Genomic DNA, 21,868 nt, shown 5'->3' with positions numbered 1-21,868 from the left:
TGAACACCGTTGAAGTCATCCATGCCTTTTTATTAAAATCGTAATCACATGGAATCACATTGCCCTTGAATCCTCTGGGTTTCTGGAATTTTCCTATCACGAGAGGCTTTATTTGGTCACTGCCGTCCATGTTGCAGCACAGAAGGACGGTGAGGCATTCCTTGCTTCGCTTTGCAACCTTGCACATTTCACCTGGCATGAGATTATAGAACATCCCCAGCTCATCCACTTTGTAAACATTGCGAGGTGGGTATCGGCAAAGGATGTTTCTGAGCAAGGGCAACCATTCGTTCACAGATTGTGGGTCGACTGATGCACTTTAACCAATGATTTTGCAACTCGATATACTATGACGAACTTTGAAACTATCCAGCCAACCGTTTGAATATTTGAAGTTCTCAATGCCTAACTTCAAGCTTAATTCGTCTGCCTTTTTTAGCATCATCGGTCCGCTTACAGGCAGGTTTTGCGCCCTAAGCTGGCCAAACCACTCCAGCATTGCTTCCTCCAGATTCGCATGTGTCACGCTCCTCAAATTTCTCAACTGGACGTTGCGGCCGTCCTTCAAAACTGCATTTACTATTTCTCCCCTTTTTTTACTATTGTGAAAAGAGTTGATTTCAGAAAGCAATGTCGTCGCGCCATATCCGTCTTCGACAGCGTCTTCTCATCCACTTCCTGGATTATCTTGTACGTTTACCACTCATTTCGTAAAAACTGAAAATCCAAATGAAATAAAACAAATGTGAAAATCGTCAACAATCGTCACAAAACCCAACCTTTAAAGTAACCAAATCGGAAGAAGGAAAAAACCTTCATAAGTCATCAACAGTAGTTCACAAATCCAAGCCAGAAAATATACCAAATCGGACTTAAAAAACTAAACAAACATTGTCAACCAATAGTAATCAAAATCAAGAGAAATCCAGCAGGTAGCTTTGCCTTAACTGCGTACCACACTAGACACTCGCAAAAAGCTAAACGTTAACACGTTGACACAAAAACCTTTATCTGCACCCTGCCGTCAAAAGGGCGTGAAATAGGGGTTGTCAAGCGCTGACAGGGGTAGACAGGAAGTGGTATGTATTTTTAGATATGCGCTGCCTATGGCAGTACAGCACTCTGCAATAGAAACGCAGTAACATGCTACTCACCACAAGAAACTTATTTTCTGTCCGATTTTCTTCTGATTTTCGGCAATTTTTTCACGGTTCCTCGAAATCGGGTTGTAATAGAGAGGTGGTCGCAATAAATGGGGTCGCAACAAAAAGGTTTTACTGTGCTAAAGTAATGGAAAATCATTCCATTCCATGATAGAAATGAACAAAGTTCATAACTTTTTAAAAATGGGGTGGATTCTTTCTTACTTGTTCAAAATAAATTGGAATGAAATGAACAGAACTCATTCCAAGCTCTGGTTAAAACACCAAAAACTGCATTTTATAGGATTTTGTTTTTAGTTAGATGTGACTTCTAACCTTACAAAAAGAAGTAAGCAAACACATGAAATAGCTTGGCTTCTGGGTTAAAGCCGTGTCCTTGGCGAATAATTCACCAACGTTTCGGTCGACATTGCAGTCACCATCATCAGGGAGCAGGTAACATCGGTGAATTATTCACCAAGGACATGGCTACAACCTATAAGCCAAGCAAGCTACTTCAGACAATGGCCGTGAAAGCCTGCGAACATTATTAAGCAAACACATGTTCACCAATTCATTTACATTGAGTATATTAATTTACATACTAAATTAATTTTTCAGTTTTTTTACATAGCAATATCAGCATAAAAAGTGTATCCAGTAATGACTTTCACTAGAAGAGTTTTTTTGTGCAATTAGTAATTTTCTTTTAGATCTGAGTGTAAAAAATTTAGTTTTCTACTATGTGCATTATTTTACATTAAATTTGGTTTTTGATAAATGACTGACATGTTAAAATGTCTTCTGTGTTAGGTTTCGATCAGACAAAATGCTGCAATGTGTTTTGTTTGCAATAGAAGGTCCCATCATCCAACCAAAAGAAAACGTGGCCACAGCTGGCTGGTTCATCGGCATGATGCTGGCCATCGCATTCTTGCTGTTGGTACTGATCATCGTGTGTATAATCAAGCGCAACCGCGGCGGCAAGTACGCAGTGCACGAGCGAGAGGCGGCACATGGCCGCAATGACTACCCTGAGGAGCCTGGATTCCACGAGTATTCCCAGCCGTAAGTTGCCGCCAAAGATGAGCTGTTGGCAATTAAACTCCTCTCCCACCAAGGTGATGCAGGTTCAATTCCCGGAAGAGTTAAACCAGGATTTCAGAAGTTGGAAATGTGGTTGACATTGTTTTGAGTTGACTATACTCTCATTTCTCCCACTGCAATTATAACATGGATGACAAGATGGTCAATTATTTAGTTTCATAGCTACTTGACCCCATTTTTCTTTTTGCACAAGAGTCAGAGCTGATATTTAACTATTAAAAATCAAATTTGTCTTGGCCCAGTATGATTAAATGGTTAAGTCAAATTAATTGTAATAAACTTAAAAAAGGAGTTGTGTTTAGTTGCAGGTAAATATAGAAGTTCTTTTAAGTTATAATATAAACATTGTTATAAAAAAAAGGGATAGTGAGATTCCTAACTTATCGACTCATTCAGCTGATAGAAGTATCAGCAGGGAGAAGTACTGAAAATATTATATAAACTGCAGCCATTATTACGAGTCTCCAACTTAATTTACAACTTATTTGGTAGGCAAGCTTATGAGGGTAAGTCTTAATTTTTTATTTGCAAACAAGTTAAAAAATATTTGGTTAGTATACTGCTAAAAGTGACTAAATAAAAAAATGCCAAAATTGAATAAGTAACTATCAAATTTTTATAAAGAAATATTTTAGTTATTAATAATACAGTAGAAGCCTGTTATAACGAATCTGAAGGGAGTAGTTTATATGTTCACTATAGAGGGGAAACTTTATATCTGGGAAAACTTTTCTATTGGCAATACTTACTCAAAAGCAAAATCTTAACTACACATAGGCCTAAGCCAAGAAAAGAACGAATGGAAATACTCAAAGCAACAGTTTTATGAGCAAATGCAGATATTATTTTTAATGAACTATACATGTACAAACTTTCTATTACCTAATGGTTCTTGGACATCGGTGTATTATCCTTTTTTCAGGCATTTAATACTCTGTGACGTTTTCGCAGCTTGAGAAAGAAGATTGTTCAGCTTGTTTAATATTGTACTTAATGTGGATGTTGCAATTCCCAATTCCTTTGCTATTAACACGTGCGGGACAGTGGGGTTGAAGTCTACCTTTTCAATAATGTCCAGTTTATCTCGCACAGATAATGCCTTACGTTTTTTACCGCGTTTTTCACCCTTTTTTATGTACGTATTTCTTTTTGAAGCACATTTGCAGCTTAATAACACCAAATTCTTTTTACCGCCAAAAGTAAATAAACGAAAAATAATGAGTCTGGTGCATCAAAGATCACTACGTATCATTTAGTATCGCAGTTGCTAAAGCTGGAACGAAATTTTCTCACTTTCTATAGAAAAATTTAGTCCACAGAGTTCTATCTAGTGGTAGTCTTACGAACCTTACTCGATAAAAATGTCTGAAACGTGAACGATAAAAATGAGACGTAAAAATATTGAATTTGTTGCTATAATGTACATACGTATTTGTGTGGTGGTAATTTATGTTTAATTTTGATAACATATTAAATGTACACGCGTTCGCACATTCTTTAACTATGCAGGGAAAACTATTTTTTATTTTCACCAAACTGATCACCATTTTTGGCTACACGTAGCTTACCGAGGCCACTCGAATACGACTTGTTTATAATATGAACAGTGGACAATCGAGTAGCGTAATGCAGAGAAAAACTTCAATGTGATCCAGAATAGACGTTTTGTGAAAAAAACTTGTAATTATATGAAAATATTTTAGATAAGTGTGCATTATGTCGGCAAAATTTGTTCGTGGTACACGGGAAAATGTATCAACATTGACAAAAGTTGTGCGCTATATCCAATAAATTAATACTTGACCTCACATCATTTTGCCGGGACTAAGACGGAAATTCACAATAAACGGGAATTCATTATAGGCGGGTTCACTATAAACGGGTTCTACTGTACTTTCGTTGGAATAGTGACATTTTAATTCCTTATCTACTGATTGAGATACACTGTCTCGGTCATATTTAGGTTTTTTGACTGGTCACTTTTGGCAGTATGCCGATGTGCTAAATGTGTGCATTATCTCATGTCACTGTGGATGAAGTTGTGTGCAGTATCATACAGAATGCATTAAAATTTGTTGTTTTAATTTCAGCTTGGATAACAAATCTCATGGCAGGGGTTCCATGAGCAGTGATCCTAAACAACCACCAGAGAGCGACACTGATTCAATGGCAGAGTATGGTGATGGAGACACAGGTATTTGACTATAGTTAAAAGTACCTGACTTGGCTTCTTGCTGTTTCAACTACATGTAGTTAGGTTGCTTTGGACTAAATACGAGATGGTGTTTCTTATTTTTCGTGCAGAGCATGTAAATAATAAAGCTTTGTTTGTTATAAAAACCTGTAATTCCTGCTCATCTTTGATATATTAGTTAAGTGTTGTTAACAATATACCTACAGCACTTTACAGGTGACTGAATCTATTTAAAATTTGCCTTAAAATAATGTATGTCTATTTTATACAGCACCGGGGTGGCTACAAGAATCTGGAGAATTAGCTGTGTTTTTTTCTGGTGCTGCAAAATTTGTAGGAAACTCGTGAATGTTTGAAAGCTGTCCGGAATTATCCGTTTGTCTAGCAAGTTGAAAATATTTTATTTGAAAAACTGCTTGTCATGCCTACAAACTGCATCACTTAATAGCATTTAGGAGCACTGTTTACTGGCGAACCTATCAGGGAATGTGAGGAATCTGACTTATGGTAAGATAACCCTTTCTTTAAGGTGGTGAGGATTAATCGGACTGGAAGGAAGTCACCACTTATTTCTTTATTTTCTTCTCTTCTGTTTCTTTTTTACTTTTACATCTGAAGATTTTCACCATTGGTAATATCGGTAATAAACAAAACCTATGAGCAGAAACTTAACACCTCAGATTATCACTTTAAAAACTGGAAGCTCCAATGCAAAATAAAACCAAAATATTAGTTGAATGTGGAAGAAACTAGGTAGGTTAGCGGATGTTGCCATTATACGATTTTTCATTAAGTGACTTAATGATTATTTTTTTTAAGGTTACCCTAAGAAAAAATAATTGTATATCAATTAAGATTTTACCATTACAATTTGTTTCATAAAAATCTGTTCTATAGTCAGTATTAAAAAAAATTTCTAATTGTAAATAGTAAAAAAATAGGCTGTACAAGTAGGATGGTTATTTTACAACTCAAAATTCATAATGTGCAGATTGCTATAATTGTAAGGTTCTTTATGATGAATTTAAAGCTAGGAACATGTTTTATAGCACTCAACCATCAAATATATTGTTTATTGTAACAAAATGAGTTATCACAGAGATGATTTAATATGTTTATTATTTACATAAGTGTAAAAACAATTAATTATAGCATTACTGAACGAAACTAACTTAGAGCATAAATAAAATTTACGGAGTACATGCTTTATACCTCATTTGGTCAAGTACACTTCCTGTTTGCTCACACGTCTAAGGACAAGTTACCCTCTTTTATCGCATAATCGTCACACGAGCATAATCGTCACACCTATATTTTAGGGCGTCAAAATTTAGATAAAAAAAAACTCTCGCATAAACATCACATTATGTTTTTGGTCCAGCTATGTGCAAACAAAACGAACAAATGAAAAACAAACCAAAAACACTGCCTGAGGCTAAGGAAAAAAAAAGTATGGCTGAACTTGACCTACATTTGCAAGCAAAAAAAAAGTAGAAAGTAAAAAGAAGTCAGCCAGATCACTACTGTTAAACAAATATTTCTTTAGCCTAGCGCTAAGAAATAAAAACAATTTATATATATTGTTACGAGTGGGGGAAATGGGTTCATAAAGATAGCCCAGTTAATTTTTATACATTTTTTTACTGTTAATATTTACAGCACTAATATAATCACTACACATAATGTCTGTTCACAAATCACTAAGTATCTGTCCAGGCCACAGTTCACACTCCTCACTGGAGCCAAGCTCAACAGTGGCTCGTTCCTTACCTCGCGCCTGTCCACACACACTCGCACGGTCCCGGCACTCCGTGCCTGCGCCGCTCATCCTCGTCAAACTCGCACTTTACTCTCTGGCATGTTGAACTCTCCGAAATCCCACGGAGGCCGGCATCATCGCTTTTATGCCCGTCTTTCTCGAACAGACATCCCGGGCCGACCTGACGCTCAAAGCATCCAGAATGACGCTATTCCACGCCACTCCATGCGGAATTCCCAGGTCGTAAGGGCATGGGATAGATACATAGATAACAGTGCCAAGGAAGGAGTAAGTTGTGGCAATTTTGAGGTGGTGAGGCCGGGCCACTGTAATCCCTAAAGAATGCACGTGTGACGTCAGTGGCCGTGTGGCCCGTCAGGCGCTACCTTGCCTCCCACGTTTGTAACAATACTATGTATATGGATAAGTGTTGTATGTGATGTCTAATTAAAAGTTCTGTTGTAAATATTATGTGATATTTTCAGTGTAAACAAATACTTAAGTGTTATGGAACGTTATAAGACAATAATGTATTGTACATACATAGCACCATGTCAAAACCAATAGTCTTTTAAGAATTATGAGCTATTGTTAAGAACTTTAAAACGCTCAAATATATATATATATATATATATATATATATATATATATATATATATATATATATATATCTGTGTACAAGTAAAACAATAAAGGAGATTTTATGGTTTTGATTATATGCAGCAAGAAACAAGAACCTGGGTATGCAGACAGTTACGTGTTCAAGTGTTTAAATTGGAACATAATTGAATATAAGTGAAATTAGTTAACAGGGAACCCCCATATCTCGGGTGCGATTGTTAAAAATAGTTTGCTACGAGTGTGTACCTAACATGAGTCGTTGCCGGTGAACCCAACCTCCGACGTGACGCCCACAGTTACACGTGTAGCCACCCGTGATCGCCTGGTGCCATCCCCCCGGAGGCAGTCTCCTGCCCGCCGCAGCTAGCGCACCACTCAGGGCGTTGACTCCAGGGCCGTGTCGTCATCGGGCCACGTCAGGGCTGACGTACAGCCTGGACCTGGACCCGGACCCTCCCAGGAGATGGGAGTCCATCTCGAGCGCCCAGGAGGGGCACCAGCCGGCGCCTTCAACACAGTGGTGCCGTCATCGTCATTGCAACCCAAGGCGCAGTCCTCGGGGGGGGTTGTCGAGCGCCGTCAACCAGGGTCTTCATCTGCCAGACGCTATGATGTTCTCTGGAGAACTGCCTATCGTTGAGTGATTGGTTCACTCCACAGTACATGCCCTTGCACTATCCCGGGGTGAGTACTTACCACTGTGCCTGCTCCACTCTACTCCCTGGAAGAGAAGACGTCAACATCATCACCGACTCCGTGGTCCAGCGCGGGGAAATGCGAAGGCGTGTAGCGCAGCTCTGTCCACAGCAGCTGTCGCATCGCGAGTGCAGAGCTATTTACTTTAAACGCGAGCACATTTTTATCACCTCGTAACCATGTCAATGGTGTTATAAATAAACAATTCAGATGGTAATGGTTTGATTGCCAAATAAACGAATACAAGCAAGTGACCAGCACTATGGTGTATTGTTGCATTTGACAGGAGTGGTTATTTGTGACGAAACGAGTTGGGTCAGAGATGATTTAATATGTTTATTATTTAAAAGTGTAAAAACAATTATTTACATTGCAGTGTGCTGAGGCTGCACGAACCTCCTGCCAATCATAGGCCAGCATTTAAATTTTAACAACTTTTGAATAACTATCAAAATTTGTTGTTCTAATAATGGTGACCTAGGTATAAGTGACTCTTAAATGAAGTATTAAATGTATCATAAAGTGTTAGCTATATTATAAAGCATCAGGTCGTGAATACCCTTTAATTGTATACGTAAATAGTGCATAGTGATAGTGCAGGACAATATTTAAATAAATATCATGCCCAGAGATGAATTAATGTAAATACATTTTCACATTTTGTGCACATCTACACTAGGTTACACTCCCAGTTTTCTTTTGGCGCTTATTTAATGTTAAGAATTGGTTTTTAACAGCTAGTATAATGAAATTAGTCTAAATTTTATTGTTATTAGCTTTAGTGGTTTTTAAGGCAAATTTACCTTTCTTTTTCCTTCTTTTGAATATAAAGCTTAATTGATCAATTTTCAAACAAATATGTCTGCAAAGTATGATTATGAATGTACTAAAAATTGAAATCCTACTTATTATTTATGGGGGGAAAAAATGCATTGGTGTCAGTACAATGCTTACATTATAAATGCATATAGGTAATAATTATATTAATCTTAGAAGTTAAATTTTGCAAACATTTACGTAAATTTCTTTTATCTAGCCATTTTCAGGAAACGTGAAGTTTTTTAACTTATTGTGCCATCTCGTATTTTAGTACATTTTACTGTGCATAACTAACGGTTGACCTAAACATTATCTTAACCACAGTTTAATAACCATATTTTGCATTAAAATTGCATAGTTTAATTGTGTGCTTTTCTGTAGTTTTACTTTATTGTATTAATGTATTTCTTATGTGTTTTCCTAATTTAGCAATGGTTCCTTCTCTATGCTTTTATAGATTAAAAATATTGAGTTTCGTGCTAACACAAATCAGAAGTTTTGTGTCAGCAAGCAATATCTTTTACACTCATTATACGTCAAAAAGTGGTAGTTTAAGAACTGCACAGTATTAATATTTGGTTTCATATTTTTATTTTAAATTATTTAATTTAGCATATATTGTGTGTTCCATCAATGTTTATGAAATGTCACATTTAAGAATAATAAATAACTCTGCAAATTTGGTGATTTCTTCACGCAAATGTCTCACTTGTTAGTAGGCACTAGAAAATTACCAATAAATAAATTGTTACTGCGTAGCTTTCCTAGCTCTCTCCGTATTATCACACTACGGTCCAATATGAATTTGAGATTTTAAATTGATAGAATGTTAAAACAAATCAACCTGCCCCCTAGCTATTGGGCAAGCAAACCTAGAATTATATATTTTTCATTCTGGCCTGTTATGAACATTCTTGGTCTAAAATGGATTCCAGAAAAAAAACTCTTTATGTCTGTTACAGTCTAAATGTTAATACAGTAGAACATCGTTTTTACATTTCTAGGGATCAAGACAAAACTATGTAAAGAACCAAGGTAGTGAATGTATTTTATTTTTTATGCCACACATTTTTTCAAAATGTTTTCACCTTTAGATCATTTTTCAAAGTAGAAAATTATTACTGAATCCAGAGTGATTTAAACTAGTTTTGTTGGTAAAGTTATTGACAAAATGTGACTTTGATTAAACATCTGATGTTTTATTTTTTATTTTTTCCAAGTTTTGTTTAGTTGCATAATTAATTTGGTTCAGTTTAAAAAAAAACTAGGTATACATAATCTCGTAAGTCAAAATAAAATTACCAACTTTCAATTTTCAACTTGAAGTTTCTTGCAAGAAATGTTTTACTGAGAATACAGCCACAGCAGTCACAATGATCACTTCTTTATGTTTCACTATTGTTTTTCTAAAACATTTTTTCTGGCTTTCAGTACTCATTGCATGTCTTGAAAAGTTTGTGATACTTTCATTTTCCACTTTTGGATATGTCCACATTTATTTTTACAACTTGGGCTGTTAACAAATTCATTCTAATTTCATGGGGATGCATAAAGTGTGAATATTTGCCTAACATTATAAAGTTTTTTTTGTATGATTATTTTTTTACACTTAAAACAAATGTATTAGTGTTGGGAACAACAAAAATAAGTATAATACTTTTGCACTGCAATTTATTTTTATATTGAGTTTTTTTTTTTTAGTTTGTGTGCGATATATTTATTTTAAAGTTTATTTTATTTTCTTTATTTTCTTGCACTATTACAGAGGGAATGAATGAAGATGGCTCGTTTATTGGCTTGTATGGCAGACAGAAAAAACAGCCAGAGACGGCATCTGGTGGGTTTGCTACACTTGTGTAGAAGCCATTACCTTGTGGTCATCCAAGAGTAGGTATCAGTGATGTTATTATATTGGTTAGATTTTTAGTTGTATATGCATTTTAGAAGTATTTTTCATTAAAACTCAGCTAACGACACAACTTAGATTAGTTGGCAAAAGAACCAATTATAATTCGGTTTGCAGCAATACTTAAAGTACATGTTGACTTAGATTATTTTTAAATAGTTGCTCTCCTGATGCTTTAAAAAAAATGAATGGCTTACAACATAGTTCATGTATGGCTACATACAATATTATAGAGCTGAAAATTTGTGTTGCCTGATGTAATTTATTTACTGTGCTTTTGATTTTTTATACATATGCATATGATTGTCTTAGGTTCTAGTGGCCAAGGAAATAATTTTAGGAATATCTTTTTGTAAATTTTCTTGTGTATTGAATGCAAATTTTTATGCTTAACTATTTTTGTTTTGTGTTATAACTTATAAGTATTCTTTGTCAAAGAGAAGAAGAATTATGGATGTAAGAAACTTTGCTTCCTAGGTTGCATGTTACCCTCTTTTATCGCATAATCGTCGCACGTGCGTAATCGTCGCACCTATATTTTTGGCCATCAAAATTGAGATAAAAAAACTTCTCGCTTAAATGTCGAATTATGTTTTTGGTCCCGCTATTATAGAGCATCCCACTCTTAGATTGCAGTGTGGAAGTAAATGGGCGCATTCTCTCTCTCTCTAACACACGCCGATTGCCGTTAGCACTGTCCTTGTTTCTTCGTGCGTTGTTGCCAAATATCAAACGAAATTTAAAATTTTAATTTTTGGACCAAGCTTTTTTTCATATTGTATAGAATCAAAATACGCATCAGGCAATGCTTATTTTGAATACTTAACAATATTTTAAGTGTCCGAAAAAATTAAAAAACATAACTTATTTGCTGCGAACTGTTTTGAAGTATTCCGATATGTTTCACATCAAAAAAAGAAAACCTACATGTGTATTTCATTCAGATTTTTTTTATTAGTAAATTAATGCCTTAGGACGCCACAGAACAAATGTTAAGACAAAAACTGTACAGGTTTCACTTAAATAATTTTTTTAATATATTGAAATGCATTTTCTCACAAACTGAAACATCAAAAAGTTGACCCGCGGAAAAAATTTTTTCTATTAAAGATAGATGGGGGACGAAAGCGAGAAAAATGTTCACAATGAATTGAATTAGTTTTTAAAAGCAGCCCCATCTCAATTGCTTCTACAGTTTCCGTGGAAATAGCTGTTAAAGATGTGTCTTATCAGTACAAGAGCGCGCGCTGCCGTCGTAAGAGGAAACAGGATCGTGTGTTTAGATAAGTGGGGTTCTGTCCTACAAGCAATTTCAAATACATGGCTTCCTTAGTCAACTAAAAATATTATAATCGATTCTTGAACATAATATGTAAAATGTATGAAATAAATACGAAGGAATTCAATAGCGATCATGGTACAAAATTTTGAATTACTTTTCTATCCTTCTCAACACCAAGCATCTTATCAAACATTGTTTTAGACAAAGTTTTGGAAAATAACTATGATATTATTACAAACAATTTAAACAGATTTGATAAGGTGTCTACTAAGGCAGTTACGTTTTTTTGTCCGGTGAAAATTTTTTTCGAACCCATGCAGTTATGGCTGGTCGTATCAAAAATGTATTTAGAAAACATTTTTCGGCATTAGGTAATCCGAGTTATCATACGTTAAAACGGATTCGATATTATTAATATTATGGGAGTTGTTGCGATTTTTCTGTTTTTAAAAAAAATCTTCCCCATTTCGAACCAATTGTTCGGATTTTTCCCATAACTTCTCGACCGAGAATTTCCATTACTGTATTTTATTTATCATTTTGGACATGACTTGTCCAAAAATACGGCATTTATCGGGCCCATGAAAATGTTATATATATATATATATATATATATATATATATATATATATATATATATATATATATTTAGAACAGAAAAGAAATCTATAAGAAATTTTCGTCTACAATAGGTAGTTTTTATTTGAAATTTACATAAAAGTGGCATTATTACAAATTTATATGTGTAATAGTATAAAATATTATAAATTACGATATGATTTCTTAAAATGCTTCTTGTTCGATCCAAATTACAAATACACGCATCTCCTGAAATTCGTAATGTGTTAGAGATTTGGCAACAGCGCGCGGGATAAGCCGTGTACTGCAATCTAAGAGTGGGACGGGCTATAGATGCCGAGCGCTTTGTGTAGGTATCTTTTCCGTATAAAATGATGTACATATTTTAAAGTATAAATCTAATATTTATTCGGGCATTACCACTTACTTATTTAATTAACGGAAATACGAAGTTGTCAGACGTGTAAATTTTCTTTTAAAGACTTTTTAAACGTTATTTCCTTTATCTTATCGTCTGCATCGCCGCGGTGTACCGCTTATGAACATGTAGCCAGCGCTAGTTGGCATCATTCGTGTTTGGTTATGTTGCTTCCCGTATAGAGCGCGCGCACATAGTCGAATATAGATATCTCGCCGATTGCATGCAACGCGTGCTCTCTGTCAACTGCCGAGTTAACTACATTTGATAGCCCGCATTCTTTCGTGGTAAATGTGTACTATAGCAATAGTTACGCGTTCTCGTCGCAGATTGAAGTGGCTTGCGTTTGCGTTACAGTTTGGATTTCTATTTAAAGTTGAAGAAAGGTTTTTGTTTAATGAATTATTAATATAAATTGTTTGGCGTGCTCTTGTATACTCCACCTTTTTTTAAATAAACGTACTTTCCATGAACGGGTTTTGTTTTTATGAATAACTTTACCTAACAAAATTTTTTTTTTTCCCTATAATAGTCGCATCCCTACTTTTCAAACTTGATTTTAGAATAAAATGTGCTACGATTATGCGAGAAAACACGGTAGTCATATTTACACATGCATCGAGAGTTATGATGTAACTTCAGTACTCAATACTTGATAAAGTTTTCAGCTCCATACTTCCAGTAGCCCTGAAAAAAAAAAAAATTAAAATTCCTAATATGAATTAAATACAGCATTTTTACGCAGATGTGCACATATAAAATAACACTGAACAAAAAAATTAGTGTTAGGTTCCAGAAAGGTAAGTCCTCCCCCTCCTGCCAATTGAACATTTCAGACTGGACACTTGTTGGTTGAAAGATCGCTACTGCCTTAGTAGCTGGCATAGGAAGGAAACACTTATTTATTTTTATTATATAACCTGAGTATTGGAGGTTTAGAATGAAACTCCATACCTACTATTGATATGAAATAGTATCACCAGATATAAAGGCATTTAAAGTCTACCTTGTAATATTTATAAATGCATGTTTACAGTCTACTGCACAGAAATTAGACCTTTCAATGAAATTATTTAATACTAGCTGAGCCGAAAGACTTTGTCCTGTTCAATAAAAGTGTTGGTGATATTTTTGAGAATTTATGAAAGGCTATCAATGATTCGTGAACAAAGTAAAACTGATAATCACCTGCCAAAAGAATCATCACACTACCAAACCAGTTTAGATTTTTTCGTAGATCTTGCATCGTTTGGTCTATTGCCTCCACAGACTTTTTTATGCACCATCGTACATTCAACTCAATCAGTTTGCATTGCTGCACTTAGATTGCTGTTGAATATGAATACGCAAATCAATGACACTCCAATGTACAAGCTTTCGAAGAACTGTGCGATGGCCTAAGTTTTACAAGTGCAATTTCATTCTGGGAGCCAATAATTGCCAAAATCAATGTAATCAAAAATGTTTTTCTTTTTCCACTGGGTGCGTCCAAAGAAAATAATCCCTCCAGTTCCATTGTTTACAAAGTTCATGAGTTTAATGCACATATTTTTGTTGCTGATTCAACAGCAGAACGTGCATCTCAATGCATCGCAATCATAGTGTGTTTTGCGTTTCAACTCATGATTAAATGTGTCGTGCATCGGACAATTGGGCGATGTCATTCCCAATTGAAGTAATACCTTGTTCAATATCATCAAGCACATATCCTAAATTAGTATCAATACCTCGTAAATTTCCTCGCTCAGTTGCAAATATGTATTTGATGTTATAGTACGTATCTTATGCAAACTATCATCAGATATGATATCTTTGTATTTGATCAACAGATCAATTGGTTTTGATGAAGCATGTTGTGATAATTATTGAAAACAATGTTTGCTTTACATGAGCATTTGACTAAATCATAGCATCTCTTGAGGGTGAAATCCCAGTGATTGTCATTCTCTAGCAATCACAAACTTTGTCAGGCTTCTGTATATGTGCTACACAATTCACCATAAATAGTTAGTAGATTTTGGAATGATGTTGGGCCATGAACATTGACTAATACATACATGCAACGCATCCAATTTCACAAAAACTTTATTTAACAGGCTTAGCATTGGTATACCCAATGCAAAAAAAAAATGTAATAGCTTGTATTTAAAAAAAATCTATTGCAAAGTTTTATTTTAAGAAATACAGTAAAGCTCTGTCATCACAAATCCTTTAAAGGAACAGTGAAAATGTTTTGTTAAAAAATCGAAAATTGGAGGAAATTTGCTGGAAAATTTGTTTCATGCACGTTGCGCTGCATTTATCTTGGCAAGCCCTGTAATGCATATGATGCAGTGGTACCCCCTCCTCCATGCTTATCCTTTCCACCCTCCTACCAGCCAACCATTGTGATATCGCTTCCTTTCTGTTTGCTACTGTTATAACTTAGATTTATGAGATTTTGGATCTCTCTTGGTTTTTCTTACTGTATTTTATTTACTCTGATTTGGTTGCATTTTAAAATTGATTTTGGAACAGTTGTTAACGCGCACTTTTTTTTTTAATACAGTATACGGACTTCTGATTCGTGTGGGATCCCAAAATTCTGGAAAAGTTTCAGGATCATTATTTTTTTAGAGTTATTTTCCACTAAATAAATTCACCTACATAAACAGAGAGAAAACTAATATTGGAAAAGACCGATTTGACATGTTTGGTCACAGACATAACAACCACATTATTGGCTTACTTAATTTTACAGAGAAGAGAGTAAAAATATACTATAACTGTTACTACACAACATTGGCCCACTGGTGGTTAGTTTCAATCAAACATGGCTAAGGAATTTGTAGAGATTAGGTAGAAAAACTAGGTCTCTTTTTCCCTATGCAGGAAAACACAGACTGCCTTCCATCCACCCCTGCATTCCTTGCCTCCATACTTCAAAAATGTTCCCCTTACCCTTTCCTTTATTACTTTGTAACAATGGGTTTTTCTGGTTAGTTTCAATTTTTTTAATCAGTCTATCTACTGAAGAAAAAAAATAAGTAAAGGTTACTTAAATGAAACAGGAACTTAATTTTACAAAAATAATTAATTTTTTACATTAAAAATTTAAAAAAAAATGTATGAAATCAATATAATTTCTTAAAAAAACATTGCCAAATAGTTAAGTTTCCTATTCTTCAAATAACTGCTCAAAGAGTCTCCCATCAACCGAATGCAATTCCTCTTAAACCACAAAACTTAATTATTATGTAAATTTATAAGATGCATTAATTTTAAGAAATCAAGATCAACTTTTTTTTATGTAAACTTTTACGATTTGGTTTTTTGAAATAAAAGAACTCTTTCTTTAGCCTACGACAAAAATAAGTTTCAACCTAATTTTCTAACATTCATTCATTATTTTCAAACCCTTATATCAATTCTTTTCAATGTGGATATACCATTTTAAGCCCATTAATGAAATGAAGTTTTTGTAAAATTTTGATGAGTTGTGTGTGTTTTTGTTTTAAATCCAGTATATGTACAAAGTTTTTCACAATTTATATTGTAAAATGTTTCAACTGATGTGGCCATCTTTTTTATGTGACTGTACAGATTGAAAACAAGATAGTCTTATGGGAAATCTAATTCAAATGGTTTATCCAGATTTGTTTAGCCTAGTATATCTGAAATTATGCATTAGCTTTATTTATACGATAAGGCAATGAAAATTTGGTAAAAGAACGTGTGAAATATCACCTGAACAAAGGATTATTCAAAAATGTTTTTTTGGAAATATTTTTGTTGCTTTTGAACTGTACAATAATTGATTCCTGAAGTGTAGCCATACTGAACTGAGACATTGTGTACCTAGGCAAGTTGAGACTAGCATGGAGTGAAATGGGTATGCTAATGCAATATATAATAGATCATTTAGTGGCTACAGGAAAATGCAACGTTTTGCCTTGCAAAGGCAAACCATCCTTAAAAATGTACCCCTAATGATAAAGTAGAATCATAGAACGTGGGCAATTTGTGGAGATGAAAGGTGTGCACTGTTGGGAGTCTGGTATTTATAGTGAGTAGTGGATAAATACTTTCTCAGCTCCATAACTAAAATGTATTTCAAAAGGCTATTATTCTGTTCTGTTGAAGGTATTTGTATGTAGTTGGCACTTGATGTGCTGTGATTTCATGGTGTGGCTCATGTGTGTTCACCCCCAAGTGACTGGTTCAATGGAAGATCCTAACCTGAGCACGAACCCGCACTCCTTAATGGCAGTAATACCGGGCCATGTGGTAGCTTGGAGATATGGGCATGTCTGCAGGTGTGGTGATTCAAGTGTTGTGAATGTTCTCAGGCCGCTTCACTGAAGATGGCTCGTTTATTGGTCAGTACGGTCAAGGCACCAAGAAGAGACAGGATGAGCAGTCGCCGTCGGCTATTGCCACCTACGTGTAGATTTGGATACCTTATGAAGCAAAGTGTTTTATCTCTCTGAGGGATGCCTAGCATGGATACATGTCCGTGTCCCATAACTTCTGTTGCTGGCGGCCATATTTTCGTTCTAAAATGAGGTGGATGATCTGTAAGCTGAATGAAGAAAATGTTTTTGTTTGGCATCTCATGTCATTCTTAGAGCTAAGTTTTACCTGCAATAGAAAGCCTGTTTGTTGGAAAAATAGCCTCTTCAATTGTTTATGCTAATGAATGGATAGTAAAGTTTGCAAATTTTAAATTTTAATCTCAAAGATTTATTTCAGTAATCTCTATTTGCATTGTGTGTGTGTTGTTGCAAACTGTTACATATATTTAATCTCTTGCTTTGGACATTGATGGAAAAGAATCTCCACTATCTTCTGCACTGGAAGGTAAAACAGTGACAGCTTTACAGAAACTTTCAGCAGCTGTGAATACTCTTTCTGGAAGATTAGGTGGTGTTTTAGTGAACCTTTCTGAGATAATTTTTGGACCATATTGGGCCAAATATGTTCAAGAGTGCACGTCAAGATTGTTTGCAAATGAACATAATAGGTGTGTTGTATCTTGACGTAGATATGCTCTACACACTAGCCAAGCTGAATGTTTGCGCACGTATGAAGTAGGTTGTGGTCACGAGTGATTGCCATCGGTGAAGGGCTTCTGCACGCTGTATTATTTAAGTTTTTTCCTCCTTGTTGACGATCGCAACATAACACTGTGTGATGTGAGGAAGCTTTATCTTGTAAATTGTTCCATGGCACCATTTCCATGTACTAAAAGCACTGTAGACGTTAGTTATTGCACTTAGATGCTTGTAGTTACCAGGTTGGTAAAGAATTCTATACAAATATATATATTATGTGCAGATGTTTTTATGCCTCACTATGCACTGCCCTCTTGCTATATTGCTATATTATATATTTAATATTATAATGAAAGTATAAATTTTCTTGTTATTGTACAGTGAAATGGTGTATATGAGTTATCTGCATGAATGTGTAATGGAAGATCAAGATGCTATATATCACGGCAGTGTTTCTAAATTCAGTTATGTTGTGCAGGAATATAACGAAAGATAAGTTAGACCAGTAAGGGCCACTACCTTCTGTCCTTCATGCATCGGTATTCCTGCTCTTGTGCTTGGCATAAATTAAACAACTTTGTGTTTTACTTGTAGTGTTAAATGAATGGTTACAAAAATGTTTAATAATACTATGTAGTTCTACATCACATTCAATTTTTAACTTTTAATTATTCGTTTATTCATTTTTCAGGACTATTGGCCTTATTTTTATTGTTGCAACATTTTTGATGATTGAAAATTTATAATTTGTTTCAGTACAAAATATGTTCTTAAATCCATTTGCATTTAGGTAAAAAAAAAAGTCATTCACATAAACAATTGCCATATCTTTAATTTTTAATTATATTGTTTTAAGATTCAGTCCAAATTAATCTAAAACACTTCATTATTAAAAATAATAATTTTTGTAAATATAAATTGTCCACTTTATTTGTTAGCTAACTGCAGAAGTAATTACCAAATTACCTTCTCGAATGATATTTTATGTTTCTTTCGATCAGGAAAATTTAATTTATATAAATTTTTCTTTACAATGCTTTCCAAATAAAGAATATTACTAAATTTTGCATCTAAAAATGTTATTTTAAATTTTAATATTTAGGTTTATTCTTAGAGATTTTCTTATCTTGTTTAAACATTTGGCTATTGGTACTTGCATTTTAACTGATGTTGATCAAATTTAATTTAAGATAATCAAAATAGAAGAGAGTATACGTTGACTTTTTGAAGTGTTGCGTTTAACTGTTTTGAAGAAGTGATCTGTAAATATGTTGTGAGTTATGCACTATTGGCAGCTTTAATGATATATACATCATTGTGTGCGATGTTAGAAATGTTTTTTGGCTTAAGTGTGACAGGGTTTAAGTGTAATCATAGATCCTTTAAAATGCTGTTTTTAATGAGGGTGTTTTTTTTTTTTTTTCCTGCTTTTTATATGTGAATACATCTTAGGACAAAGCTTATTTTACACATTCACATTTTAGTGCAGGAATGTTTACTTTAAATGTCACATGGGTGGTTTGTGCAGCTGTTGTGTTTTCTCTGTAAAGGTTGTGTATCATAAAGTATTTTGTTATTTGTGAAGGATTTCAGCCAGCAGCAACGTCTCGTCTACTTTATGTTGAACATGAACATATGAATCTCTCTGTGTATGACTTGTTAAAGTGTTGTTCCTCAATGACTAACATGATTATATATGTTAAATTTGTGCTATGTACCTATAGTATTTGAAACATTTACCTGATGTATAGCATTGAGAGTATGGGGTACGTAAACTAATGCCACGAGTGGTGTGGTATACTTACAGGTCTACAAATTTAATTATGTTAAATGTGTGTCTTGTTGTATAGAAGCATATGCACTCAAATAAGTTACATACATTTTTTGTAAAGCAAAGAAATTTTTAGCTTTTTATACCTACAATTTTTTATTCTTATTTTATAAAGAAGTAAAGTTACTTTCAGTATTTCTCATCCTACATTCATCTCATTATTAAGCATTGTAACATGCCATATTGCAGAGTAGTATATTTTGTTTTTGATGTAGAATCATTGATATGACAGCTTTTCCTATATATTTTTTGTGGTCATTTGAGCAAGTGCCTTATCAAGGCATTGTTGTGCGTGAGTGTGTCATCTTGTGATTATCTAAATCTAAAAGTAATTGGGAACCTGGTTTAAGGAATGCACGTAATGATTGTGCATATTTTGAGGGTAGTTAGCTTTCAGAACTGTAGTTTCTCCAGCACACTATGAGCTCTCCTAACTCCTCCTTTGCTGTTTTAATTGGTAAAAGCACTGTGGCCACACACAGTGTAAGCTATTTTGTAGCACATATGTCGGAGAACTCTGTTATGTATCTAGGAAGTGTGGTTTTATTTACAGTTGCAGCAGGTCTGTTTTGATAAGTTTTGCTTTGGCCCAATTTTTGTCCTACTAAGTCAAATTACAAGAACATTACCAACTATTTTTTGTATCCTTGTGACAAATTGTGTTTTCAGTTACAGGAAATATTTGTTGAAAACATGTTGTATTTGGGGGGGGGGGGGGGGGAATAGTTTCCAGATGAAAGAAGATGAGTTATTTTATTACCTTTAGTATTTTTATAAGCTTTGCAATTTTTTTTTTGAAAGGCAATGTTACATTACAAGCCATGGATTTGTTGTTGAGCATGTGATTTTAAACTGTGCTTATAGTTATTTATCTGAAAGATGCACAATGTGAAAAGGGGAAAAAAGTAGAATAATTTTTTTCACATAATTTTGTACATGTTTTAAAATTTATTCATCTATGAGGGTAGTTATTTTCTATGTCACAGTGTGGTTTGATTACAGTAAGCTTTCTGGGAAAGTGTTTGACATAACCACATTACCTACTGTTTTATTATAGCGTGCTGTACATTGTAGAAGCAGTAAGTAGTGTCATCTTTTATGTTTGGCCGCTAAGAGCAAATGCATTCCTTATTAAGCAAAGAGCATAGTGAAATGGTGACATGTGTTTCTGTTGCTAACTCATTGCAGTATACAATTTTATGATATATTTGCTTGTATGAAATTCATTGACATTGTGTTGACTTTTTTTTTGCATAATTTTGAAATAACTGTATATTTTTTATTTTTTAGCATTTTATTAAAAATAAATAAATACAAATTTTGACATTCTTTTCTTTTTTTTTAACACATTCTGAACTATCCTATATTAGTTTTTGATATTTTTTTATTATTTGTAGGACTTGTTTTAGTTTTGAACATTGTAGGTCAGAAAATACTTACATCCAACAGGACTGAAAATGGTATTTAGATTTAATGGCAGTTTGTCTTTTTCACTTAATGGAAAAAACATTTGCAAGTTTGCTGTTTACCTAAAATAGTTAAAATTTACAGATAGATATTTATTGATTTTGCATTAAATGAAGATTTTTTGGTTGCTGGTTCATGATTAATTTTTTTTTCAGAAGCCCTGTTTAATATTTACAAAATTTCAATATCCTTAACATGACATGCCTGAATAGCCTCGTCATGAGTCCATGCACATATACAAGAATGAACTTTTTTTTAAAAAAACCTAGTAAAGTTGTCATCTGGCTAAATCCTACTCTAATGTACATACGTAAATGAAATCATGACAATCTTGGCTGCCACTAATTTAAAACACAAAAAAAGTTTTATAAGATCAAGTCAAAGAAATGCTTATTTTTTTTAGAAATTAGATGTGATTTTTAAAATCCTGTAAGTTGACAGGTAGGTATATAAATTATGTGGAAAGTGCTATGGTGTTTTTTATTGCAAAACAGGTGATCACTGAAATTTCATCACATGTTGACGCTGAGTTCCCAACAGCCTAGATAGTGTGGAGGTTCCAGAGATTTAAAAGTAAAATTTAAAAAAATCTTGTGAAAATGTATCTATTATAGTCTAGACCAGATAGTGCAATTAAGTCTATCAGGCTTTGAAGTGTGCTGTGTTTGAAATGCATGATTACGTAGGAAACTGCTCCAACAAAACCCTGTTAAGACCCCATTTATTACAACCACCTCTATTAGAGCCTCTTTTCGAGGAACAGTGAAAAATGTTTTGCTAAAAAGTCTTATTTTTGTTAGAAGTGTGTTGCACTACATCTCTCTTGGCGAGTGCTGGACTGCACATAGTGCAGTAAACACCCCCTCCCCCCTGGCTGATTCCACTTCTCCCTGTTTTGACAGTTACTGTTACGTGGCGCCTACATATCTGCACACTACGCACCTGGCAGCCAACAAACATGATGTAGCTTGCTGTTGGACATGCTACCCTCTCTGCTATTGTTATAACTTGGAT

The 21,868-nt window shown here is 34.3% G+C and overlaps 1 protein-coding gene across 7 annotated transcripts in view; it reads left to right on the top strand.

Annotated features, from left to right (window-relative positions):
- LOC134542458 (neuroglian) overlaps window positions 1-20,708 on the top strand; it is a 69,927-nt gene extending 49,219 nt beyond the window's left edge. For 4 of the 7 annotated variants that reach the window (XM_063386752.1, XM_063386755.1, XM_063386756.1 and 1 more), the window contains exons 20-22: window positions 2,000-2,210; window positions 4,340-4,443; window positions 7,217-9,899. In XM_063386752.1, the coding sequence (XP_063242822.1) occupies window positions 2,000-2,210; window positions 4,340-4,443; window positions 7,217-7,467 (566 nt within the window). In that variant the 3' untranslated portion in view covers window positions 7,468-9,899. Of the gene's footprint in view, window positions 1-1,999; window positions 2,211-4,339; window positions 4,444-7,216; window positions 9,900-10,103; window positions 10,226-16,851 lie in introns of those variants that run through there. The other 3 variants (XM_063386758.1, XM_063386757.1, XM_063386753.1) reach the window with 3 other exon arrangements.
- The last annotated feature ends 1,160 nt before the right edge of the window (window positions 20,709-21,868 follow it).

The sequence above is a fragment of the Bacillus rossius genome (assembly GCF_032445375.1).
Source record: "Bacillus rossius redtenbacheri isolate Brsri chromosome 4 unlocalized genomic scaffold, Brsri_v3 Brsri_v3_scf4_2, whole genome shotgun sequence".
Taxonomy (NCBI): Eukaryota; Metazoa; Arthropoda; class Insecta; order Phasmatodea; family Bacillidae; genus Bacillus; species Bacillus rossius.
This window is presented reverse-complemented; position numbering and strand designations above follow the sequence as displayed.